General features: G+C 50.0%; 1 protein-coding gene across 1 annotated transcript; it reads right to left on the minus strand.

Moving 5' to 3' along the window:
• Positions 1 to 703: 703 nt before the first annotated feature.
• Positions 704 to 21,228, minus strand: HOXB3 (homeobox B3). Its single transcript, XM_074557902.1, has 4 exons — positions 21,164 to 21,228; positions 14,210 to 14,266; positions 5,330 to 5,814; positions 704 to 3,365 (listed from the first exon to the last, which is right to left on the minus strand). The coding sequence occupies exons 3-4, from the start codon at positions 5,715 to 5,717 to the stop codon at positions 2,575 to 2,577; spliced, it is 1,179 nt and encodes a 392-aa protein (XP_074414003.1). The 5' UTR covers positions 5,718 to 5,814; positions 14,210 to 14,266; positions 21,164 to 21,228; the 3' UTR covers positions 704 to 2,574.
• Between the last annotated feature and the right edge of the window lie 5,851 nt (positions 21,229 to 27,079).

The raw sequence follows: 27,079 nt of genomic DNA on the forward strand, positions 1-27,079 counted from the left end.
AGCTTTCCCAGCCCATAAAACTTTTATTGCCCCTCGCTGCTTTAATGGGAGTTTTCTTAGGGCTTTAGAGCAGAAAAAGCAAATTATTCACGGCTTCCCCGCCTGCTTTCGCTGCCGGCCCGGGGCTCTTCTCCCCTTTCGTTTTCACCTTTTTTGGGGGATTTTTTCCCTCTTTTTGCCCAAATTTGGGGGAAGGTGCTGCTTGGGGCACGTGGGTGCCACACATTCCTATTTCAGAAATAATTCCCTTGTTTTCGCCAGAATTCAATTGTTTTGGCCCAAATTTAATTATTTAATATTAAATTAAATAACATAGAAATTATGGATTTCATTCCTTGTCACTTCCCAGGGCCCCGGATGGAAACTCCAGGCCATTTTTACATTTTCTTCTGTCTTTTATTTATTTTTTTTCCCCCTCTCCTTGTTTTTATTTATTATTTTTCATGATTAATCCCTTTTCCTTTGTTTTCCTTCCCTCTCCAATGGCAGCCCGGGCCTGGCTCCACGTGATCCCTCTTTGTGGGCCCGAATTCCCAGGATTTCACCCCAAACCAACTCCGCTCTCCATCCCTCTCCTTTTCCTCCCCGTCTCCCTTCAACAAATTTTATTTTTTCCCCTTGAAATAAATTTTTTTTTTTAATTTTTTTTTTTTTCCCAAAAAACACCCGGACGGACAGGACGAGCTAAAACGGAGAGCAGAAAGTTTATTGAGGAATTGTTGGGCAGACAGGAGGAAAGAAAAGAACTACTGTAAGAACAAAGGGAGAGCGGCGAGAGGAGGGGCGGAGGGGAGGGAGCCGCGATGAAATTCTTCTAATTCAGGACGAAACAATTCCGCTCTGCTCTGCTCTCATGCCTCCAGAAGAACTAATTACATTATTCATAAGTACCGCGGGAACAGAAAACTACTGCTTCTCCCTAAATTACAATAACTAAAAGGAGCTCGTGGTACAATGACAAGGGGAACACAATGTCCTTCTTTTTTTTTTTTAATTTTTTTGTTGTTGTTTTTTGCTCTTTTTCTGCTTTTTTCTGCTTTTTCTTGGAAGGAAATACTAAAAAAGTACTGCTTCATTCTTATTTTTGTCGTTTCTATTTGCTTGCTTTTCGCTCATATAAATACATGGTCTGGGGGATAAATAATACAAAAAAAAGGAAAAAAAAAAAGGAAAATATTTTCAACTGCTATAACCAATAAATATATATGAATGTTCACCAGAACACACACCTAACTGAAGGGCGCCTCGACGGAGCTGAGAGCCCTTCAAAGTTGCTTTTTTTTTTAATTATTATTATTATTATTATTATTATTTTTTAATACCCATTATATGTAAACTCTAAGTGCAACAAAGATGTCCCGGCAGGAAAGCGTCAGCAGATCCCAGGGATCCCTCGGCTTCTGCTTCCGTGGGAGGACATTCCTTCTGCTCAAAAATACCCTGTTTCACGTCAGCTCGAAGGAGAGGAGGAAAGAAGCTCAGGATTTCCCCAATTCCTTGGTTTTTTCCTGCTCGTCAACCCTAAAAAAAACACCCTCAGAAAAAAAACCCCAAACCCTCCCCAAAAGGAGAAATTGAGATTTCGCCTCAGCAGAGGCGAAGGAAGGGAAATGTTCAGGCCTGGCCGCTCTTTCTTCCTCTCTTTGGAATTTTGGGTGGGGGGAAAAAAGGGGGATTTAGGCGTTCCCAACGATTTCCTGGACCCTTTTTGGGGTTGGACCTCTCTTATCCCGAGTTTTTAAAGGTTTTCTAAAGGAGAGGGGGAGCAGGGCCTGGAGGGGCGAGCTCGGCTCCGGGGCCTTGGCAGGTTGGGGATTTGCAGGCTTGGGGGATTCGGGGGGAAATTACCCTGTGGGAAAGGGAATTTGTCCTTTTTCCAGTGGGAAATTGGATTTTTCCGGTCAGAAATTGGATTTCTCCCTTTTCCAGTCAGAAACTGGATCTGTCCCTTTTCCGATGGGAAACTGGGTTTCTCCCGCTTCCGGCGGGAAATTGGACTTTTCCATTTTCCAGTTAGGAATTGGAGTTTTCCCTTTTCTGCTTGGAAATTGGATCTCTCCTTTTTCCAGCGGGAAATTGGATTTCTCCCATTTCCAGCGGAAAAGGACAACCCTTCCTCTGCGGGCTGGGAAGGAGAGCACCGGTGGATCCGGGGAGGGACTCAAAGCGGGGAGAGCTTCCTGGTGGATCTCTTTGGGGTTCTTTGGATGCAAAGACCCCAAAACTTGGCTGGAGGGCTCTTCTCCTTCCCGGCATCCAGGAATTATCGGTGACGATCCAAATCTGGCTTGGAAACGACGGATTTGGCCGCTCCAAGCCTGCAGGATTCCCACCAAACCACCCCGAGCCCGTTTCAGAAGCATTGGTGTCAAAACCCAGGAGGTTCCTCCCTTCCAAAGCCACCAAAACCAAAGCCACCAAACCCACTTGGTGCTCATAACAAACCCCAAAACCGCTTTGTGCTCATCACAAACCCCAAAACCCTTCCAAAACCAGTGAGGCCGGAAAGAAACCCAACACAACCCAAACCACCCTTTTTTTTTTTTTCCCCAAAAGTAAAACCAGCTTCCCCTCTCACAGGTGGGTGAGCTTGGGCGCCTCTTGGATTCTGCCCTGAGAAGTCGCGTGGTGCGACGAGAGCTCCGCGTAGGCGGCGTGGCTCTCGCACGGTCCGTGGGGCTGGCCCGGCGGGACCCCTCCGTAGTCCATGGCGCCGGCCTGGTGCTGCTGGCCCAGGTGGTTGAGGCCGTACAGGGCCGGGCCCGAGGCGGGCAGAGAATCCACAAAGTTCCCTCCGACGTAGGCGGGGCTGCCCTGCATGGCGCCCGCGCCGTAGGCCGCGCCGTTGGCCTGCAGCACGTGCGGCTCGTACTCGGCCGCCGCCGCGGCCCCGGCGAATTTCTGCTGGTTGGGGCAGCCCTTCAGGGCGGCCTGGTAGCCGGGGTTGGGCACGGCGTAGGCGTTCTGGTGCGCTTTGCCGAAGGACGGCGGCGAGGGTGCCTCGTAGGCGGCGCTCATGGGGTGCAAGGCGTTGAGGAAGCCCGCCGAGGCCTGCATGGGCTGCGGGGGGCTGCCCGCCGGCGAGGGCCCCCCAGAGGAGGAGCCGCCCATGCCTTTGGATTTCTGATCCTTTTTGTACTTCATCCTCCTGTTCTGGAACCAGATCTTGATCTGGCGCTCGCTGAGGTTCAGCAGGTTGGCCATCTCCACGCGCCGCGGCCGGCACAGGTAGCGGTTGAAGTGGAATTCCTTCTCCAGCTCCACCAGCTGGGCGCTGGTGTAGGCCGTGCGCGCCCTCTTGGAGGCCGAGGAGCCCGGAGGGCTTTTCTCACCGCCGCCGCCGCCTCCGCCGCCGCCGCAGGTTTCTGTCGCGCCCCCGGAATGAAATAAAAGAGAATTACTTAGGCGCAGAAATTGAATGCGTCGCTCCTTAATAAAGCCGCCCCTCGCCCCCCGCGCCGCGGCCTGCACTCCATAATCGTGGCGTTTATTAAGAGTCCTGTTCTCCAAAGCTGCCCCTGCTTTATGAAAATTGGATCATGTCATGTAGGAGAGGATTCCCGGGCCCCTTATTGAGGAGGAGATTATTTCCCGGGGATAATTTTGTGGAAAATGACGTTTGGCAGGGCAGGGCGGCCGCGGGGCCAATTAATGCGGGGTGGGGAGGGGTGGTTTGCACACAGGTGTAACACCAAGGTGTGGTTTGCACACAGGTGTGACACCAAGGTTTGGGTTGCACACAGGTGTGACACCAAGGTTTGGGTTGCACACAGGTGTGGCACCAAGGTTTGGGTTGGACACAGGTGTGACACCAAGGTTTGGGTTGCACACAGGTGTGACACCAAGGCGTGGTTTGCACACAGGTGTGACACCAAGGTTTGGGTTTGCACACAGGTGTGACACCAAGGTGTGGGTTGCACACAGGTGTGACACCAAGGTTTGGGTTGCACACAGGTGTGACACCAAGGTTTGGCTCTGCGAGAAGAAAACTTCATAAATTGTGTTCATGGGGGATGGAGCGCTCACCACGGGGTTTGTGTGAACGGATTTGTCAAAGTTGTGGTGAATCCAAACTGAATTTTTGCTTTTTATCTGAATTGATCTGAGTTCTGGTAAATCTGAGCTGAATTTTTGGATTTTTTTCTGAATTCATCAGTGAAAATTTTGGTTTTCATCTGAATTTATGTGAACTGCTGTAGATTTGAGATGAAATTTTGGTTTTCATCTGAATTTATCTGTGAATTTTTGGTTTTTATCCAAATTTATCTGAACTGTGGTAAATCCAAGCTGAATTTCTGATTTTTATCTGAATTTATCTGAACTATGGCAAATCCGAGCTGAATTTTTGATTTTATCTGAATTTATCTGAATTTTTTGTGGGACACACGGAGAACTTGGCTGTGGCACCACACCTGCTCTCTCTGAGTGCCGGGAAGGCACCAAACAGAATTTTAGCAGCAATTTGGGCAGTTGGGAGAACATTTTCCCCAAATTTGTGTCCACCAGGCAAACCAGGGTTTGGCACCCGTGGTTGTGTTTGAAATAAACCCATAAATAAATAAATAAACCCATAAATAAATAAATAAATAAACAAACCAGGGGTGGGTGGGCAGTGCCCGGACCCTCCTGGGGTCTCACGGGGTCCTTTCCCCACACCTCCAGAGGAGAAGGGAAATGTTCACCCCTGTGAGCTCCTCCTTCCTCCCTTTGGGATTCTGGGCTGGAAAACGGGAATTTAGGTCTCTCTTAAATTGATTTCTGCAACCCTTAGACATGTCTTTGGGATTCTGGGCTGGAAAATGGGAATTTGGGTCTCTCTTAAATTGATTTCTGCAACCCTTAGACATGTCTTTGGGATTCTGGGCTGGAAAATGGGAATTTGGGTCTTGCCTAAACTGGTTTCTCCAATCCTTTGCTGTTCTTAGACCTCTCTTTGGAATTCTGGGCTGGAAAACGGGAATTTGGGTCTTCTCTAAGCTGATTTTTTCCAACCCTTTGGGATTCTTAGACCTTGCTTTGGACTGCTGGGGGAAAAAGGAGAATTTGTGCCTTCCCTAAATGACTTCTCCAACCCTTAGGCCTCTCTTTGGAATTCTGGGCCGGAAAACGGGAATTCGGTCCTTCCCCGAACCCTTTCCTCCAACCCTTTGTGATTCTCAGACCTCGTTTTGGAATTCTGGGCAGGAAAATCAGAGTTCTGGCTTTCCCTGAACCAATTCCTCCAGCCCTTCGCCGCTCTCAGACCTCCTTTCCCAATTCTTTGGCTTTTGAGCCTTGTTCTCTCCCAGCGGGCCAGGCCGGCGCGCGACACCGCGGCCTCCCCATCTACCTGCGCCGGGCGAGCCGTTCTTCTGCTTGGAGTTCTGCCTCGACTCCTTCATCCAGGGGAAGATCTGCTTGGAGATGCTGCCGCCGGCGCCCAGGCTGGATTTGCCGGGGCTGTTTTTACCGGCGCTGTTGTTGTTGGCGCTGTTGTTGTTGGCGCCGTTGTTGGCGGCGTTGGGCGACGCCGGCGGCTCCGCGGGCCGCATGCAGCTCCCGTTGAGCTCCTTACTCTTGCCGTGGGACTGCAGGGAGCAGGAGGACCTCTGGAAGTCGCTCTCCAGGTGGGAAGAGGCCTGGAAGGGCGGCTGGGCGCCCTCGTAGCCGAACCCATTGGCGTAGGAGGAGTAGGCCCCGAAGAGCGCGGAGCTGTCGTAGTACGAGGCCTTCTGCATCTTCCTTGGCTACCAGGGTCCTGACACCCCTATGGCAGAACATTGGCACCCCGAGGCCACGTGACGGCCCCTCTCCAGCTGGCTGGTGGGAGCTGACCTGAAAGGTTAGCAGAAAAAACACAATAATAGTGCCAGGAATCCATCTTGGGGCCTGAAAGGCTCCTGACATGAATAGGGTCCCGCCGAACGGGGGGGCAACAGATGCTGCCAGCAGATTTCACCCTGCCCAGCCTCGGAGAAATTTGATTTTTGAGGGGGTTTTTGGGGTGGCAGAGCTTCTCTTTCCGCGGCTCGTTTCGCTCTGTGGATTCACGCGGGATGGCCTCTGTACATTGATTTATTCTGGGTTTATCCCCGCGCACAAATCCCCTAAAACACCCCTGGGGGGTTGCGTCACTCACACATTTACACACCCAGCCAAACCCCAAATCAGCACAAATGCGAGAGCACAGAGCGGAGAATCGGCCGGCCGAAAACACAAAAACAACCAAAGTCCTCCTCTTCCCACTGAAATCACGCACGGAGCAGCCCCAGAACCCTCCCAGCACAGAAATTCAAAGTTTATCCCCAGGGTTTGTTTGCTTTTGAGCCGCAAACAGCAAAAATCCGTGTTTTCCCCCAGGTAACAGCAAAAATCCGTGTTTTATCCCCAGGAACAGCAAAAATCTGTGTTTTCCCCCAGGTAACAGCAAAAATCCCTGTTTTTTCCCCAGGAACAACAAAAATCCGTGTTTTATCCCCAGGAACAGCAAAAATCCGTGTTTTATCCCCAGGAACAGCAAAAATCCGTGTTTTAACCCCAGGTAACCATGAAAATCCGTGTTTTCCCCCCAGGTAACGCTGTCCCGGCGCACTTGGCTCCGTTTTTTGTTTACTCAGGAACTCCCAGCGCCTCTGGAATTCAGGGCAAGGATTCCCAGCAGATCGGAGCGGGCAGGAATTCCAAACGCGATTCTGCCCCTGGCCTGCTCTGGGTCTCTCTCCCCTCCCTGACAGGTTCCATTTAGAAAATAATTCCTTTTTTTTTTTCTAATTTTTTTTTCCCCGGCACGGTTTTGCGTTTCTCAGCCCAAATCCCGAGCTGGGGAGCGGATCCCCGACCCCGCCGGGGTTTCATCGCTGTTGTTGTTTGATTTTTTGTTTTCTCTCTTTCTCGTGGAAAACAAACACTTCACGAGGCCATTTGCTCCTGGCTTTGCACCCCTTGGATTTTCCTCTATCCGAACTCAAAAAGTCTAAAAAACCCAAATCCAAAGCTGAAAATCACAAAATTAAACCTCTTTTTTCTCCCCTCTGAGATTTTTCTGATTTTTCTCCATCTCTTTCCTTTCCCTTTCCTTTTTCTCCCAGCAGAAACTTTCTCCTCCATTAAAAACAGAGCAGAAATACCCCGAGAAAAAAGGTGAAAACAGCTTGGGAATAATCGGCAGAGGGATTTTTGAAAAGGGCAGAGACTCCTCTCTGCCTCAGGAGCCAGCGCGCGTTTGTTTGGGGATTGATATCCATTGTATATTTAATAGTATCTCGTGTATATTCAGTTTTATCTGGGCCTCTTTCATCCTGCACAACAAAACAAAACAAACCCGGCCCAGATAAAGCCCAGCGCGATATTTTCAAGTGCCGGGGCTTTTACAGAAGCCCCAGCTCGACAATAAATTACATTTTTTCCCTCCTTTTCCTGGCTGCTGTTTTTATGTCACGTCGCGCCGAAGCTCCGTTTGCTTCACCCCGTCCGCGGAGGGACCGCTGGGGCTTTTGGAAAATTTATTTATTTAATTTTTTTTTTTTTTTTTTACCCTGATTAAATCCTTCCCGCATTCCCAAATCCGCATCGGATCTTCCTCGGAGATGCGTTATTGTCTGCGCCGAGGGCAGATCCTCGCTGCGAGTTATTCTCCTCCTCCTCCTCCTCCTCCTCCTCCTCCTCCCTGGCCATGATAAATTTGTCTTATTAAAAAGTAGCCTCCGCTCCCCGAGCCGTGAATTAATTAATTAACAAACAGCAGCGCCTTGATTATGAATAGGTTCGCTGGAAATATCTGCGAGGGGGCAGAGGTGGGAATTTCTCCAAGGCCTCTCTGTCTGCTAAAGATTTACTTAAAAATAAAAAAAAAAAAACAAAACCCAAAAAAGCAGCGAAAGAATCCCAAACCAGAACCTCGTGAGGCTCGGCCAAAACAGCTAAAAATAACGGCGATTATTCTTTTTTTTTTCCTGGTTTTTTTTTGGGTTCCTGTTGTTTTAAACGTCCATAAAATAAATTTACAACCCCCTCCGCCTCGCTCGTGGCTCCGCTTTGTACCTCATCTCTCAGCGCCTCACAAATGCCGCTCATTTATCTTCGCCCGGGACGGCCGCAATCCTAATTATTTACTCCAAGGAATTGCTTAGGAAAAGGGGAAAAAAAAAAAAAAAAAAAAAAAGAAAAAAAAGAAAGGAAAAAAAAGCCCGGGCAGAATAATAAATATTCGATGATGTCGCGCTCCAATTAAAGGCGGGCGCTGGGAGTTTCACTCGGGCAGCGATTCCCCAAAAACTCTTTGCCTGCAACTTTGGAGGGCGAGGATTTTTGGGGCCATTTAAATAATAATAATAATAAAAAAATAAATTTAAAAAATCAAAATAAATGAAGAACCGGGAGGGGGGGAAAGGTGAGGCAGCGAAAGGGGTGCGGGGAGGATGAGGATGCTCGGGGACGAAAATGGAAATATAGAAACGCAGAAATATAGAAATGCGGAAATGTAGAAACGCAGAAATATAGAAATGCGGAAATGTAGAAATGCAGAAATGCAGAAACGCAGGGATCAGGCGGGGAAGGGCAGGGAAGCAGCCGAGGCCGAAGGGATTTTCTGCCCCTCCATGTTGGAAAATCCGAATTTCGCCATCCGAGCGCGCTCGTGGGGGGCGCGCAGCCCCTCTCCCCTCCCCCGCCCCCGGCAGCCCCACCGGGCTCGGCCCCGCCGCTCGTTCCGGTTCCGACCCGTCCCAAATATCCCAAACGCGCCCCGCGACAATGGGGGGCGAGCCCGAGCCCCGCGCCCCGCGCAAAAACAACGGAGCGTCCCCAAAATTCCCCTTCCTCCATCCCCCCCACCCCAAAACAACGTCTACCCCCAACGGCTGGAAAAAAAAACGCGGGGAGAGGCGGAAAAAAATTAAAAAATTTTAAAAAACGCGGCGAGAGGCAGAAAATAAAATTCAATTTATAAAACGCGGGGAGAGGCGGAAAAAAAAAATAAATGAAAAATGAAAACAAACCGCGTGGAAAGGCGGAAAAAAAATTTAAATAAATAAAAATATAGAGGGTGGGGGGTGGCGGGATTTAAAAAAAAAAAAAGAAAATGCAGGCGGTGGGTGAGGGCTGCAAAAGAGGCTCTGCGTGGAAGGAAGCTTAAAGCTTGTGAACTCTTCTTGAACCGAGATTGGAGTCATATGGTCATAAATCATTGGGACATATACTCCGCCATTCACAAAGTGATAGCCTATTTGAGTCCGGCTTACCTTAGTCTCTGACGAGCCAAGCACAGGCAGACATAATATATTTTCACATCCAGCATCCACGCAATCAATAAGCGAGGAGTGACCCCCCCTCCCGCTTCCCTCCCGGTACTCCCCGCTTTTTGCTGCTTTTTTTTCTTTTTTTTTTCTCTTTTTTTTTTTTTTTTTTGGTCTTTCTCTCTCCCTCTCTCCCTCTCTCTCTCTCTCTCTGCCTCCTTTCAAAACGTTACGGGGATAAACGCGCGGCAGAAGCGTCAAAAGGATCAAAAAAAAAAAAAAATTAAAAAAAAATGGAAAAGATTCAATCCGGTTTTGTGGCGGGGTGGGATGGGTTGGTAAAAATGTTATTTTTTAAAAAAATATATATATTTTTAAAAAATAAAACAGAGGGGGAAGGGGGGGGGTTCAGCCAGGCGGTTACGGCGGCTCAGATTGTCTCGCTCGCTCTCCGTTTAGGGGGAACGGGGGGGATAAAAAAATAAATAAATAAATAAAAAATGATTTAAAAAAAAAAAAAAAAATCAGGAACGCTTCCCAGCTTTGGCGTGCGGGAAAAGGCGAGGGGGGTTTGGGAATGGCCAAACGCTGGAGGTTCCACTTGGCCTCTGCTACGCGCTGCTCACTGATAACAATGGCCTCTGCTCGAGCAAAGGGGAAGAAGGGAGACGAGAAGGGAGGAAAAAAAAAAAAAAAAAGGAGAAGGAAACAAAAAAAAAAAAAAAAAAAAAAGAAAAAGCGACCAGAAATTCAGAGATAATTCGGAGATAATTCGGAAATAATGCGGAGATAATTCGGAAATAATTCGGAAATAATTCAGGGATTATTCAGAGATAATTCGGAAATTCACCCCCTCACCAGCACCACCCGAACCCCCCCAGGAACCGCTGGGATTTAAATTAAAATTAAATTTTAATTGAAATGAAAATGATGGCGGGAAGGCTGCGGGGGCTCGGAGGTGATGGGAGGGGGGTTCGGAGCAGGGACCCCCCCAGATTGGGGTTTGGTTGGGGGCGCTGGGGAATGGAAATCGTGGGGCCCGGCCTGGGCAGGAGGCGGCGGCGGCGCCTTTGATCCACGTGATGAGCAATTAGGCGTCAATTTATGCAAATGAGCCTGGCGGGCAGCTCCCCGCCCCCCCCCCGGCTGAGGGGGCGCCCCCAAATCTCCTTCTCCAGGGCACCCCAAAAAACAAACCCAGATTTGGGGGGATTCGGAATGTTTGGTGTGGCTACAACTCGGAGTAACTTCAGAGGAACTTTCACCACCCCAAGGATGCTCCCTCAGTTTCCCTTCTCCTCAGCCACCCCAAAAACAACCCCAAATTTGGGGTTTCTGAAAGCTCGATGTGGCTACAACTCGGAGTAACCTCAGAGGAACTTTCACCACCCCAAGGATGCTCCCTCAATTTCCCTTCTCCTCAGCCACCCCAAAAAATAACCCCAAATTTGGGATTTCTGAAAGCTCGGTGTGGCTACGACTGGGAGTAACTTCAGTGGAGTAACCTCAGCGGAACTTTCACCACCCCGAGGATGCTCTCCTCAAAATTCCTTCTCTCAGCCACCCCAAAAAACCAAACCCCCAAAAGTTTTGGAGGTTTCTGGGGGTGTTTTGAGCAATGCTCGCTCTTTCTACAACTCGGAGTAACTTCAGCGCAACTTTCAGCACTCCAGAGCCAATCTCCCTCCTCCTCAGCCACCTCAAAAACCCCAAACCCCGTTTCTGGGGTTTCTGAATGTTTGGTGTTGCCACAACTCGGAGTAACTTCGGTGGAACTTTGAGCACCCCAGAGGATGCTCCCCAATCTCTCTGCTCCTCAGCCACCCCAAAAACCAAAACCCCAAACTTCTGAGGGTTTATGAAGGGTGTTTTGAGCAATTCTCACTGTTCCTACAACTCGGAGTAACTTTGGAGGAACTTTCAGCGCCCCAGAGCAAATCTCCCTTCTCCTGGCAGTCACCCCAAACCCCATTTTTGGGGTTTCTGAGTGCTTGGTGTTGCTACAACTCAGAGTAACTTCGGCGGAACTTTGAGCACCCCAGAGGATGTTCCCCCCAATTTCCCTTGTCCTCAGCCACCCCAAAAACCAAATTTTTGGGGAGTTTCTGGGGTGTTTTGAGCAACGCTCAGTGTCGCTACAACTCGGAGTAACTTCGGCGGAACTTCGAGCACCCCGGAGCCAATTTCCCTTCTCCTCAGCCACCCCAAAAACCAAACCCCAACATTACTGGGGGGTTTTTGAGCAATTCTCTCTGTTCCTACAACTCAGAGTAACCTCAGCGGAACCCTGAGCGCGCTCAGTGTCGCTACAACTCGGAGTAACTTCAGCAGAACTTCGAGTAGCCCAGAGGATGCTCCCCCCACTCTCCCTTCTCCTCAGCCACCCCAAAAACCAAACCCCAAAATTTTGGGTGGGGTTTTTGGGTTTTCTTCTGAGCAAAACTCACTGTCGCCACAACTCGAAGTAACTTCAGCGGAACTTTGAGCACGCTCGGTGTTGCTACAACTCAGAGCAACTTCAGCGGAACCTCGAGCACCTCGGAGCCAATTTCCCTTCTCCTCAACCACCCCAAAACCCAAACGCCAAAATTTTGGGGGGTTTTTTTGAGCAATTCTCTGATCCTGCAACTCGGAGTAACTTCAGCAGAACTCTGAGCACGCTCAGTGTTGCTACAACTCGGAGTAACCTCAGCGGAACTTTGCTCACCCCTTGGCCCCGAGGGGTTCTGGGGGTCCCAAGAGCTCTGGGGGGGACCATAAAGATAATTATGATGGCTGTTAATAAAGTTAATTATGATGGCTGTTAATGAAGCTAATTACTAGTGCTGGTATCAATAACCCCAAATTTACGATTTTTGCCTCTCCCGGCAGCCAAAACTTGGCCAAGAGGGGATTTTAGGGAGTTTTTTGGGGATTTTAGGGATTTTATTTTTAAGGGATTTTAGGGACTTTATTTTTAGGAATTTTGGGGATTTTTGAAAAGAGAATTTAGGAAATTTTTTTAGGGATTTTGGGGTTTTTAAAGGGATTTTAGGGCGGAATTAAAAAATCCCCATAATCAGGAGGGGCTGGCGAGTGGGAGGAAGGCAGGGCTGAGGAATTTAGGTGTCTGCACTTTTTTTTGCTTATTTTCCCTTTTCCCCTTTTTTTTTCCTTTTTTTCTTTCGTTCCCTACCCCAATTATCTCCTTTAATTGTGGGCGCTCCCCCCTCGGCCCGAAGTGCTGACGAGGGGAAATTTGGGGAAGAAAAAGGGAAAGAGGCTCCGCAAAAATCTCTTTGGAGCTGCCTGGGATGGTGGGGACTCATCGAGGGGTCCCGTGGCCTTTTCTTTATATTTTATTTTTTAAATGATTATTCTTTAATTTTTTTAATTTCTGTGTGCTGCAGCTTCAGGCTGAGAACTCTGGAGAGCAAAGGAAAAAAGGAAAAAAATTTAAAAAAAAGTGGAAAAAAAGAAGAAAAAAAGAAGAAGAAAAGGAAAAAAAGAGAAAAAATTTAAATTAAAAAATATAAGAAAAAAAAAAGAGGAAAAATAAATTTAAAAATAAGGATGCCCAAGGGAAGATTTGGACTTTTGGGGGCTCTCTCAAAAGCCGAAGTTTTCCAGGTGATTTTTAAAGTTTTATCCCGAAAATTCCGGGTTTTTTTGCGGTTTTTGTTGTGGCCGCAGCCCCAGCTGGGAGCGGGACCACCGCAATTGGCGATTTATGAGGATTTTGGTTCCCCTCCCCTCTCATCTGAGATTTTATGAGCGGCTCCGACATCAATCTCCGGCTACGAGACAGGTCCTGCCGGCGTGGGATTCCCGGGGAAAAATGGGAAAAAGAGGAAAAAAAGAAGAAAAAAAAAAGAGGAAAAAAAGAGGAAAAAGAGGACAAAGAGGAAAAAAGAGGAAAAGGAGGAACAAGAGCAAAAAAAGAGAGAAAAGAGGAACAAGAAGGGGGAAAAAAGAGGAGAAAAAGAGGGGAAAGAGAGGAAAAACAAGTGGAAAAAGGGGAATAAGAGGAAAACCAACCGCGGGCTGTTTGCAAACTTCTCCGGAGCTGAACCCCCCCGGATTTCTGCATTTCTGATTTTTGGGATCATTTCTGCTTTTCTGGGGTTTTCTGGGGTAATTTCTGCATTTCTGGGGGTTTTTGGGGTAATTTCTGCATTTCTGGAGCTCCGGGACAGCCAGAAGTGCCCGGGCTGCCGGGAGCGGCCCCTCCGCAGGGTGAGAAATTCGGATTTTTACCCCCAAAGGTGAGAAATTCGGATTTTTGCCCCCGCGAGCAGCCGGGACAGCCCCGCGACTCCTGCTCTGCCCAATCAGTCGCGATATGGGAGTTTCCCTCCAAGACAAATGTCGCGATTTGGGCTTCCCCTTACAAGGTAAATGCCGCGATTTGGGCTTTCCCTTCCAAAGGCAAATGTCGCGATTTGGGGTTCACCTCCAAGGCAAATGTCGCGATACGGGGGTTTCCCTCCAAAGGCCAATGTCGCCGTTTGGGGTTTCCCTTCCAAGATCAATGTCGCGATACGGGCTTCGCCCTTCAGAGGCAAACGTCGCGATACGGGCTTTGCCTTCCTTCCAAGGCGAATGTCGCGATTAATAATAATAATAGTAATAATAATAATAGTACTACTACTACTACTACTAATAGTACTAATAATAGTAATACTACTACTACTACTAATAATAATAATAATAATAATAGTAATAATAATAGTAATAATAATAATAGTAATAATAATAATAGTACTACTACTAATAATAGTAATAATAATAATAGTGATAGTAGTAGTACTAGTAGTAATAATAAAAGATAACATAAAATAATAATGAAATAATAAAAGAGGCCAAGCTGTGGGAGTGTGGGGGTGCTGCTGAGGACGGACAGAGAGACGGACAGAGGGACGGACGGACGGACGGACAGAGGGACAGATGGACGGACGGACAGAGGGACGGACGGACGGACGGACGGACAGGACACACGGAGCTGATTGAAAACTCACCGGGTCTCCGGGGGCGGCTCCAGCAAATCCGAGGCCGGCGTGGGGCGAGGAGCGGGGCTGAGGAGGGAAATGAAATAAAAGTGAAATAAAATAAATGAAAATTTGGGGTCAGAACGGGGCGGGTGAGGGGACTGAGCAGCGGCGGTGGCACCGGGGGCACCAGGGACAGAATGGGGACAGGAGGGACAAAATGGGGGCAAGGGGAGCAAACTGGGGCAAGGGGGACAAAGCTGGGACAGGAGGGACAAAATGGGGACAAAAGGGACAAAATGGGGACAAAAGGGACAAAAGGTCCCCCGAGGTTCCTCCCCCGGTGTCGCCTCCTCCAAGTTGGGATTTTCCCGGAGGATTTGGGGCGCTCTGGGGTTTCCTTCTGCTTCCCCTCACTGGAACCCCCGTGGTGGGGACACCGGGGGACACCGGGGGACATCAGGGACCACCAGAGAACACCAAGGGTCCACCAGGTGACACCGGGGACATCAGGGACATTGGGGGACATCGGGGGACACCAGGGAACACTGAGGAACCCAAGGGACATTCGGGGACACTGAGGAACATCAGGGGACACTGGAGGACACCAGGGGACATCAAGGGACACCAGGGACTACCAGGGGACACCAGGGTCATCAGGGACATCGGGGGACACTGAGGAACACTGGGGGACGCTGAGGAACCCAGGAGGACACCAGGGGACATCAGAGAACACTGGGGACCGCCAGGGGACCACCAGGGGACACCAGGGTCATCAGGGACATTGGGGGACACTGGTGGACATCGGGGACACTGAGGAACCCAGGAGGACACCAGGAGACATCAAGAGATGCTGAGGGACACCAAGAAGACATTGAGGAACCCCGGGGACCACCGGGGGACACCGGGGACATCAGGGGTATTGGGGGACATTGGGGGACAGCAGGGGACATTGAGGAACCCATGGGGACACCAGAGGACATCAAGGGACACCAGGGGACACCAGGGACATGGGGGACATTGGGGGACATCAGGGGACATTGAGGAACCCAGGCGACACCAGGGGACACCAGGGACCACTGGGAGACCACCAGGGGACACTGAGGAACAGCAGAGGACAGTGAGGAACCCCGAGGAACACTGAGGAAGCCAGGGGACATCAAGGGACACCGAGGAACTCTGGGGAACACGGGGGGACACCAGGGGACACCGGGGACATCAGGGGCATTGGGGGACATTGGGGGACAGCAGGGGACACTGAGGGACACTGAGGAACCCATGGGGACACCAGGGGACACCAGGGACATGGGGGACATTGGGGGACACCGGGGGACATCAAGGGACACCAGGGGACACTGAGGAACCCAGGGGGACATTGGGGGACATTGGGGCACATTGGGGGACACTGAGGGACACTGAGGAACCCATGGGGACACCAGGGACATGGGGGACATTGGGGGACACCAGAGGACATCAAGGGACACCAGGGACATCAGGGACATTGGGGGACATCAGAGGACACCAGGGGACACCAAGGGGACACCAGGGACACGGGGGACATTGGGGGACATTGGGGGACATCAAGGGACACCAGGGACCACCGGGGGACCACCAGGTGACATCAGGGACATTGAGGGACATTGGGAGACACCAATGGGGACACTGACAAACCCAAGGGACATTCGGGGACACTGAGGAACCTCAGGGGACACTGGAGGACACCAGAGGACACTGAGGGACATCAGAGAACCCTGGGGACAACCAGGGGACCACCAGGTGACACTGGGGACATCGGGGACATTGGGGGACATTGGAGGACATCGGGGGACACTGAGGAACCCAATGGGACACCAGGCGACATCGAGGGACACCAGGGGACACCAGGGGACACCGGAGCCCCCCCCAGACTCCCGGTTTTGGGGTCCCTTTGGATTCGGTCCCAAAAATCCCCCCAAATTCCCCCAAATGACCCCAAATTAACGCCCTAGAGATGCAACAATATTAGAAAAAAAAAAACCATTTCAAAAGCCAGGCCGGGACAGAGCCGCCCCCTGAGCGAGGAGGAGGAGGCAAAAAAATGAAATTAAAAAAAAAAAAAAAAACTAATTTAAAAATATTTTCGTTTTGGGACGCATCCGGTGGCTTCAATAATCCCCTTTCCTCTGTGGGTGTTGATGGCGTTAATCTGAAATAAAATCGTTCCCCTCGTACCCATCAGCGCGGGGGCTTTATTAGGATTATTATTGTTATTATTGTTATTATTGTTATTATTGTTATTATTGTTATTATTGTTATTATTATCGAGTTTTTAATGCGCCGCCCCCGCGATTTTCCCCTCCCTTCTCAGCCGGGGCTGCTCGGGTCCCTCGGGGGGTTTGAAAAATGGGAAAAAAATCAAAATAAAAGGGGAATAAAATTAAAATAAAAGGGGAAAATCAGAATAAAAGGGGGAAAAAAATCCCCTAAATAAAAAGGGGAAAAATGTCAAAATAAAAGGGTGAAAAAATCAAAATAAAAGGGGAATAGAATTAAAATAAAAGGGGGGAAAATCAGAATAAAGAGGGGAAAAAACCATCCCAAAATAAAAGGGTGAAAAAAAAATCAAAATAAAAGTGGGATAAAATCAAAATAAAGGAGAAAAATCAAAAGGGAAAACAACAAAATTAAAGGGGAAAAAAATCAGAATAAAAGGGGGGAGAAACCAGAATAAAAGGGAAAAAAAACACCCCAAAATAAAAGGGGAAAAAATCGAAATAAAATGTACAAAAAGAAAGATTTCTGCGTTGTGAGCTCAGCAAACGCTGCCTCTTCCCCAGTTCCTCCCAGGCCGGGAGCGGGGATGGAGAAAAGTGGGAAAAACGAGGGAAAATCGGATTTATTGGAGAGCGGGAGGGGAAAACAGAAACAAACGCGAGGAGCTGAATAAAGAACGGCTGCGGCAGGGGGGGCTCCTTGTGCTTTGTTTTTCGTGTTGTTTTCCTTCGTTTTTGATAATTTTTAATTTATTCCCTCGCAGCAGAAACTTTCCCCGCGTTCTTTGGTTGAATTTGGGGTTTTTTGGGGTTTTTTTTCTGTACTAATTCTTCTCTCAGGGGCGGGGCCGCTCCCGCTCCTCCCGCATCTCAGACCTTTTAATTTTTGGGCAAAAAAAAGGAGAAATTTTGGGATTTCCATCCCGCAAACAGCGAGGAGGAGGAGGGGAGAGCAACGAAGGCTCCGGGGCCTGGCGAAACCCCGAACAGAAGCAGAGCAGGGGAAGAAATCCAAATTTTTGTCGCTGTTTTTGGTGACAGATCGGAGTTTTTGCCTCGGCCTGACCTTTGCTGGGAGCAGCAATAATTCACCGGTTAATGATCAACCCGGGGAAGCGCTTCGGAGCTGCCTCCCAAAAAACAACACCAAAAAAATTCCCAAAAAATCAAAATAAACCCAAAAATCCGCCCACAAAACACCCCCGTGATGGGGGCACATGGGCACCCAGAAATCCAAGGAATTTTTGGGGATCCTGAGGAATTTGGGGGCTCCCAAAAGCCCCCGGAGTTTTTTCCCAAAAAATAACACCAAAAAACCACCTCAAAAATCAAAATAAAAAGAAAAAAATCCGCCCACAAAACAACCCCGTGATGGGGGCACATGGGCACCCAGAAATCCAAGGAATTTTTGGGGATCCTGAGGAATTTGGGGGCTCCCAAAAATCCCTGGAGTTTTTTCCCAAAAAATAACACCAAAAAAATTTCCAAAAAATCAAAATAAACCCAAAAATCCGCCCACAAAACACTCCCTGGATGGAGACACATGGGCACCCAGAAATCCAAGGAATTTTTGGGGATCCTGAGGAATTTGGGGGCTCACAAAAGTCCCCGGAGTTTTTTCCCAAAAAATAACACCAAAAAAATTTCCAAAAATCAAAATAAACCCAAAAATCCGCCCACAAAACACCCCCGTGATGGGGACACAGGGGAATCCAGAAATCCAAGGAATTTTTGGGGATCCTGAGGAATTTGGGGGCTCCAAATTCCCCCAAATTTGGAATTTGAGACACTCAAAAATCCAGGATTTTTGGGGGGCCCCCAGAAGTTTTTAGGAGCTCAAATATTTTTGGGGGAACCCAGGATTTTTTTGGGGCTCCAGGATTTTGGGACACTCAAAAATTCAGGATTTTTTGGGGGGGGCTCCAGGAATTTTTAGGGAGCCCCAGGAATTTTTGGGGGGAATTTGGGACACCCAAAAATCCTCTCCAGGCTCCGCGAGAGGGGGAAAAATTTTAATTTTTGGGGATTTTGGGGGGCAGGGATGGGAATCTCCTTCCCCCTCCCCCTTTCTCATTCCCGCCCCTTTTTCCCCAAATCATCGCTGGAATTCTGCGCCCACGTGACCCAACCACGTCAAACTTTTGGGTTTTTGGTTTTTTTTCCTTCATTTTAGCGAGAATTGGGAATCCCAAGAATTCCCGAAACTCCCCCAGGAGCCGAGGCCCCAACTCCAATCCTTCTCTTTTTGATTTTTTAAAAATTATTTTCTCTTCTAATTTTCATTTCCCCCCCTTTTTCTCTTTTGCATAAACGGAGAGAGTTGCAGCACCAAGCACGGCTCGCAAATCCAGAGGGGAAAAAAAAGGATTTGGGATCAAGGAAAATGAAAAATTTGGGATTTTTTTCTGCCTCCCAAATCCTGGGGATGGCCCAGGCACAGAGGAGGCAGTTCCCGTTTTTCCCCGTTTTTTTCCCGGTTTTTTTTCCGTTTTTTCCCCCTTTTTTTCCTATTTTTTAACCCACCCTCTCCCTCCAAAAGACAAAAAAAATAGGAAGGGAAAAACAAAGAAAAGAGGGGGAAAAATGAAGATTCAAAACTTTTCTCCCCCGAGCTTTTCCCAGGGCCGTTTTTGCGAGGAAAAGGAGGAATTGGGTGAATTTGATTTTTCCTTGCAGGAATCCCCGCCCGGATCCCGGAATGAGCGAGACGAGAAAAGCCGAATTTCCTTTTCACCTCAAAAAGATTTAAAAATCCGCAGAAAGAAGGAAAAGCGGCGCCAAGAAATTCGATTTTTCCACTCTGGGACGGTTTCACAGCCAGGATTTCTCCGCATCCCAAAACCACCGCGCCCGGCTCTTTTTGGGGTTAAAATTCTCTTTTTTTGTTGTTGTTCTGGGCATCCTCATCAGCACTTCAAAGGGATCGGGTTAATTTTTAATTAGGGGGGGATTTGGGAGGGGAGGCACCGAAAGGGTTAAATCCCATTCCTGCCAAAATCCGGGAGAAAATTCCCAAAATCTCCAATCCTGGCACCCCCAGGAACCCTGGAACAACGCACGGGGGGGAGGAAATCCCAAATAAATTCAATTTTCGGTGCTGAAACCCCCAAAATAAACAAATCTGGAGGAGCTGAGCTCCCTCCTCGAATCGCGAATAAAATTCGGATTTTTTTTTTTAGGGAGAGCGGAATAAAAAACTCCTTAGAAAGGCGGGGAAATAAATCAAATAAATCAAATAAATCCCCTAAAATTGTGCTGTCCCAAAAGAGCGGGAGCGGCCCCGAATCCGCCCGGTTAAAGATCAGAAATGTCCATTAATATCAATTGACTTCAGCGCAAACTTTGCTTCTTCATGGGGCGGGTGATTTATGATAAAATCAATTAAATTACGGCCACTTAGGGGCTGCGGTTTCTCCTCGGGTTTCATCCGCCAGCACATCGAGAGCTCGGTTAAAAAAAAATTAAATAAATAAAAGGAATAAATTTAAAAATTCGAGTTTGGCTGGAGGAGGATGGGGAGAATTGCGGAGCTGGAGAGATTTGCAGAACATAAAATAATAAAATAATAAAATAATAAAATAATAAAATAATAAAATAATAAAATAATAAAATAATAATAATAATAATAATAATAATAATAATAATAATAATAATAATAATAATAATAATAATAATAATAAAGAAATTAAAAGGGAAGAAAAGCAGAAAAGACGCTGCTGGAGCTGCGGCCAATTCAGCTTTTGGCCCTGGGAAACCCGAGCCCGAAACTTTCCCGATTTCCCGAGGAATGAGGAATTTTTGGAGCTGGCAGCGCCTCCGGAGGGAGAGGAGCCAGAGCAGAGCGGAGAGCACAAAAATATTGAAATTTCCACCCAAACTTCGCCGCTTTCATTCCATTTTCTGAGTTATTTTTTCCCCTTTCCCCGAAGCACAAAGGATTTTTCTGTCTCCCTTTAAATCTCGCACTCCTGGGGGAGGAGGGACCGGGATTTTTATTTTTTATTTTTATTTTTTATCTTTCCCTGAGACAGAAATTCGGAGCAGAAATCCCCAAAAATGAATCCTGCGCGGTTCCCACGCCCTCCCCGCCAGCTCTGGGGGCGTTTCCCCCAAACATTTCTCAAATCGGAGCTTTTTAAGCCCAAAAATCGGAATTTTCAGGAGCCTCAAGCCCCGAAGTGGGGAAGGAGAAGCAGCGCGGGCATCCAGATGTTGGTGGGGCACATCTGGCCCGGGAGAAACGCGCTCCAGCTTGGGAAAATTCCCTTTTTTCTATTTTTTTTCTCCTTTTTTTTGTAATTCGTGTTTGCTCCGAGTAAACAAAAAACTTGGTGGGGCCATAAATCACCGGGCCGAGCGTTCTGCGCTTTCACAGCCGCTTTTCCAAAGGGTTTTATGGCTTTTTTTTCGGTTTTTGACCTTTTTTTTTTTTCCTTTTCAAACCACACAGAAGTGAGAAATCTTTACCAAATGTGTCCCAGCAAAAAAAAAGGAAAATAAAAGAATTTTTCTGTGGGAAAAAGGAGCTGGTGCCGGTTCTGGATTTATTTTTTTTTGCTCCTCTCCAGCCTCCCCGAGGCATCGCAGTCAATTCGAGGCTCAGCCTCGTCAGAGCTTTCGGAGCAATTAATTAATTAATTAATTGATCACAGCTCCGGCCCTGGCTGCCTTTATTTATTTATTTTATTTTTATTTTATTTATTTATTTATTTATTCTTTTTGAACTTCTTACCTGCGGGACTCCGGGGCTCCGAGGAGGAGGAGGAGGAAAAGCCGGCTCGGGGTGCGGAGGATTCCTCACTGGAGCAGGAAAATTAAGAAGAATCTCATTTATTTCATCTCGGTCGCGTTGGGATTTTTTGGGTTTTTTTTTTTTTCCCTCAAAAACGCTTTGATTTTTTTTTTTAATTTTTTGGGGGTATTTTTGGACTCGGTGGGTTCGGACGGAACGGATTGGAGGTGGAGAAAAAATTAAAAATTGGTGAAAAAACCCTCAGATTGTGGCAGGGATGGGGATGGGGGGCGAGCGTTTGTTCCGCTCTGGGAAAAAAGTAGAAAAACGCGTTAAAAACTCCCAAAAAAACCCCAAAAATGCCGGGATCTGCCCCGAAAGCTGTTTCTCTTTATGAAGACTTTAAAATGTTGCGAGAGGGAGGAACAGTGAGTGACAAGGGAACCAAAGGGATTCCGCTGCTCGGGGCCGGGATTGGCAGCGCTGGAATGGATTCCATATGGCCGCGAAAACTCAAAAAAACCCCAAAGAGAGCGGAGAGGGACGGCACAGAGCAGGGAGGAGGGAGTTAAAGTTAAAGTTAAAGTTAAAGTTAAAGTTAAAGTTAAAGTTAAAGTTAAAGTTAAAGTTAAACCCAGCGCGTTTTGGGGTTTCTTTCACCCCGCGGTGAATCCCGGGGTTAAATCCCCATTTCCGGGCGTTTTTGGGAGCCCCAAATCCGGGTTGGTTTTAGCGCCGAGTGAGGTCAGAGCGGGGAGAGGGAATTCAGAGCTGGGAGAGGATCCTGCCCCCCAAAACCCGCCGGGAACTGGGGGGGAGGAACGACTGCACCCTAAAAACTGCACCCTAAAACTGGGGGGAACATCCCCATCCCGAAAACAGCACCCCAAAACTGAGGGAGGAACATCCCCATCCCCAAAATTGGGGGGAACATCCCCATCCCGAAAACAACATCCCAAAACTGGGGGTAACATCCTCATCCCGAAAACAGCACCCCAAAACTGGGGGGAACATCCCCATCTTAAAAGCAGCACCCCAAACCCACCGGGGGTTGGGGAGAGGGACTGGGAGGGGTCCCGGCCCTGGTGCCCCCATCCTAAAAGCTGCTCCCAAAAACTGTGGGGAACCTCCCCATCCTAAAATCAGCACCCCAAAATTAGGGGGAACATCCCCATCCTGAAAGCAGCACCCCAAAACTGGGGGGGAACCATCCCCATCCTAAAATCAGCACCCCACAAGTAGGGAGAAACATCCCCAAAACTGGGGGGGAACCTCCCCACTCTACAATCAGCACCCCCAAAACCGGGGGGAACCATCCCCATCCCAAAAGCAGCGCCCCAAAACTGAGCGGGAACTACCCCATCCCAAAATCAACACCCTAAAACTGGGGGGAACCATCCCCATCCCAAAAGCAGCGCCCCAAAACTGGGGGGGAACTTCCCCATCCCAAAAGCAGCGCCCCAAACCCACCGGGAGATGGGGAGGGGGTTCCGGGGGGGGGTCCCTGCCCCGGTGCCCCCATCCCGAAAGCAGCACCCCAAAACTGAGGGGGAACATCCCCATCCTAAAATCAGCACCCCACAAGTAGGGAGAAACATCCCCAAAACTGGGGGGGAACCTCCCCACTTTAAAATCAGCACCCCCAAAACTGGGGGGAAGCATCCCCATCCCAAAAGCAGCACCCCAAAACCGGGAGGCAACGTTCCCATCCTGAAAACACCACCCCAAAACTGGGGGGGACCATCCCCATTCCAAAATCATCACCCCAAACCCACCGAGGAATGGGCAGAGGGGCTCGGAGGGGGTTCCGGGGAGGGGTCCCGGCCCCGGCGCCCCCATCCTAAAGGCAGCACCCCAAAACTGGTGGGAACTTCCTCATCCCAAAAGCAGCACCCCAAAACGGGGGGGACCATCCCCATCCCAAAAGCAGCGCCCCAAAACTGGTGGGAACTTCCTCATCCCAAAAGCAGCACCCCAAAACGGGGGGGACCATCCCCATCCCAAAAGCAGCGCCCCAAAACTGGTGGGAACTTCCTCATCCCAAAAGCAGCACCCCACAACCGGGGGGAAACATCCCCCAAAACTGCGGGGGAACCTTCCCACCCTAAAAGCAGCGCCCCAAACGCACCGGGGGACGGGGAGGGGGTCCCGGGGGGGGGTCCCGGTCCCGGCGCCCCCATCCCGGCCCGGAGCGCTCCGTTCCCATCAGCGGCGGAATTCCCGAACGCTCCCCGAGCTCCGAGCGCTCCGCCGGGCCGGCCCCGATGGGCTCCGCACCCGAGCGGAGCCGCGAGCGGGGATTTCTCCTTAACCCCTCCCCTGCGATCCGCGCTCAAAACAAAGGAGGAAAAAAGGAAAAAAAAAAATAGAAAAAAAAAAAAAAAAAAGGAGCGAAATCGCCACCCTCGGCTCTGATTTATCGCCTCGCTTTTCATCTCGGGATGGCTGCGAGCAGGGAGGTGTTGGAACGCCCTTGTCGCCTTTTATTCCTTTCGTGTCTCTCCCCTTTCCCTCCTCCCCGCGCCGCCAGAAAAAAAAAATAAAAAAATAAAAAAAAAGGAGAAAACTTCAAAGCTTCAAAGCGAACCCGAACCCTCCCCAAAGCCGCTCCCGAAGTTCTCCTCGAGTTTTTTCCCTTTTGTCTCCGCTCGTGTTGGCCTCGGGTTTGCGGAATAAAAAGCGGAGCGGCCGCGGCTGATCCCGGGGCGATGCTGGGGGGCTCGGAACTCATCAAACCACATAAAACACATAAAAAACACATGGCAAAAAGCGGCGGGAGCAGCTTCTGCCCCCCGCCCACACCTCGAATTTCCGCGTTATTTTGTTTTAATTTTTTTTGAGTTGTTTTTGCTCGCCTCGGCGAGGCTCTGCTGTGAAAGAAGCCTCCCCTGCCGGCCGCAATAAATCCCGAATTAAGGTTTCGCGTTTTCGGCGTTAATCGCTTCCTTTGGGGCAGGACCAAACCCAGCCCTGTCCTGGCGGAAAATTCGGGATTTTGGAGCTGGTGGAAGCGAGACAGAGTCCTGACGGTGCGAGGAACAGCCAGGAGATGTCAAAAAAACCCAAAAAAATCTTATGGGGGGGTTTTGTGTCACCCAAACCCCTCCCCAACCGCGACTCGTCCCGAAGGGGCAGGACCGTGGGGTGGGGCTGTGCCTTGCTGGGTCTGGGGTCCCTTCCTGGCTCTGGGTCTGGGGTCCCCATCAGATTCGGGGTCCCATTATGGGTCTGGGTCCCGTTATGGGTCTGGGGTCTCCTCCTGGTTCGGGGTCTGGGGTCCATTCCTGTGTTTGAGTCTGGGGTCCCCATCAGATTCGGGGTCCCATTATGGGTCTGGGTCCCGTTATGGGTCTGGGGTCTCCTCCTGGTTCGGGGTCTGGGGTCCATTCCTGTGTTTGAGTCTGGGGTCCCCATCAGATTCGGGGTCCCATTATGGGTCTGGGTCCCGTTATGGGTCTGGGGTCTCCTCCTGGTTCGGGGTCTGGGGTCCATTCCTGCCTTTGAGTCTGGGGTCCCCATCAGATTCGGGGTCCCATTGTGGGTCTGGGTCCCGTTATGGGTCTGGGGTCCTCTCCCGGTTAGGGGTCTGGGGTCCCTTCCTGTCTTTAGGTCTGGGGTCTCCTCCCGATTCTCAGTCCCTTTCTGAGTCAGGGTCTGCTCCTGACTCTGGGTCTGGGGTCTCTTTCCTGTCTTTGAGTCTGGGGTCTCCTCCCGGTTTTCGGTCCCATTCTGGGTCTGGGGTCCCTTCCTGTCTATGGGTCTGGGGTCCCCTCCCTGTTCGGGGTCTGGGGTCTCGTCCTGGTTCGGGGTCTGGGGTCTCCTCCCGATTCTCGGTCCCATTCTGGGTCTGGGGTCCCCTCCTGATTCGGGGTCCCGTTCTGGGTCTGGGGTCCCTTCCTGTCTCTGGGTCTGGGGTCCCCTCCCGGCTCTGGTTCCCATTCTGGGTCTGGGGTCCCTCCTGGTTGGGGGTCTCTCCAAGGCTCCCTCTTTCCAGCTTTTCCCTGAATTTTCGGGCTCTTGACGCGGTTCTGGGGGTCCCCCCCGTTCTGGGGGTCCCGCTGGACCCGCGGGGCTCTCCTGGGGCTCTGAGCCCCCAAATCGGGGCTGGGGTCGTGTCAGGGTCCCGGGGCCCCCAGGCCGCCCCCTCCCCGGTTATTGGGGGGCACAAACGGGGGGGGGCTGCACCGGGGCTGAACCGAGCCCCCTCCTCAATTTAACGGGCGGGGGGCTCCGGGATGGCTCCCCCTTCCTGGGCCCGTTTCTCACTCTCACAGTCCCGAACCCAGAGGGGAAAAAATTAATAATTATTATAAAAAACCTAAAATTTAATAATTATTATTATATTTTAAAAAGCAACAAAATCAGATAAACCACTACGGGAAAAATAAACCACAGAGGGAAAAAATTTTAAAAATTATTATTAATAATTAAAAATTATTATTATTATTTTTTTAAATGCAACAAAATCAGTTAAACCACTAGGGAAAAAATAAACCACAGGAGGAAAAAAAAAATTAAAAATTATTATTTTTAAAAATGCAACAAAATAATAAAAAATAAAGAAGAGGGGAGTGGGGAGGGGTCTGCACGCACTGAACACCGAGGGCAGGAATGAAAATGAACCCGGAGCTGTGTCCCTGGATGTCCCTGAATATTTCATGGGAATCCGTGAAGGTTTCCCTGAGTCAGACGGAGCCAAAGAGCCGCGGCCGCCGAGCGGAGCGCGGGGGGAGCAAAACGCCCAATTCTCACCCCGACATTTCATCTCCGCTCCCGCTGTCACTTTTATTGACTCCTCGCATGTCGGAGCTTGTAAAATATTTAAAAAAAAAAAAAAAAAAAACCTCCCGAAAACATAAAAACCAGCGCTGCCGTTTCCTGCCCGCCCTTTCAACGCGCCCGCCCGGGAGCCCCGCGAGGGGAGGGGAGGGCGGCGCTGCCTCGGAGCCCGCGGTGCGCGGGGGATGCGCGGGAGATGCGCGGGGGATGCGCGGGAGATGCGCGGGAGATGCGCGGGGGATGAGCACGGGATGCGCGGGGGATGCGCGGGGGATGAACACAGGATGCGCGGGAGATGCGCGGGGGATGCGCGGGAGATGCGCGGGAGATGCGCGGGGGATGAGCACGGGATGCGCGGGGGATGCGCGGGAGATGCGCGGGAGATGAGCACAGGATGCGCGGGAGATGCGCGGGAGATGAGCACAGGATGCGCGGGGGATGCGCGGGAGATGCGCGGGGGATGCGCGGGAGATGCGCGGGGGATGCGCTGCCCCTTTTCCCGACACAAATCTCTTCCCAGCGCTTTCCCCGCGGTGTTTGACAGCAGGGAGCAGCTCCCGACCGGATTTTACCGATTTTAACCCCAATTTTTGGGCGCTTTTCCCGGCGATGTTTGGGGAGCAGCTCCCGACCCGTTTTTGCCGATTTTAACCCCAATTTTTGGGCGCTTTGCCTGAGGTGAAGCCCTGAAGGGAATCGCGACCCTCGGGGCGCTCCGTCCAACTTTGATCCTCAACCCCTCCATCCCAGCCTGAGCGAGAGCCCAAAAATTCCGGGAAAATCCCTGGAAAAGCTGCGGGAAAATCCCGAAAAAGCTCCGGAATGCCCCAAAAAGGAGCTGATCCCCCTCGCTGTCCCCCGGCTTTTGGGGACAATCCGCCCCTTTTGGGGTCCCTCGGCAGCGCCCCGAGTTGTCCCCATTGTTCTGGGAGAGCCCCCTCCCAGCCCCACTTTGACGCTTAAAAAAACGTATTTAATATTTTAAAAAATAAAATTATTTCATTGAATTCCCATTTCTCAACGCGTAAATTCAACATTCCGGGGTAAAATCGGCGGGGGAAGGCTGGGGAGGGGGGAAAAGGGGAGAAAATGAGCTCTGGGCGCCGTAATTCTGATTTTCAGGTCGCGCTCTTTGCC

Source organism: Zonotrichia albicollis, chromosome 23 (genome assembly GCF_047830755.1).
Source record: "Zonotrichia albicollis isolate bZonAlb1 chromosome 23, bZonAlb1.hap1, whole genome shotgun sequence".
Classification (NCBI taxonomy): domain Eukaryota; kingdom Metazoa; phylum Chordata; class Aves; order Passeriformes; family Passerellidae; genus Zonotrichia; species Zonotrichia albicollis.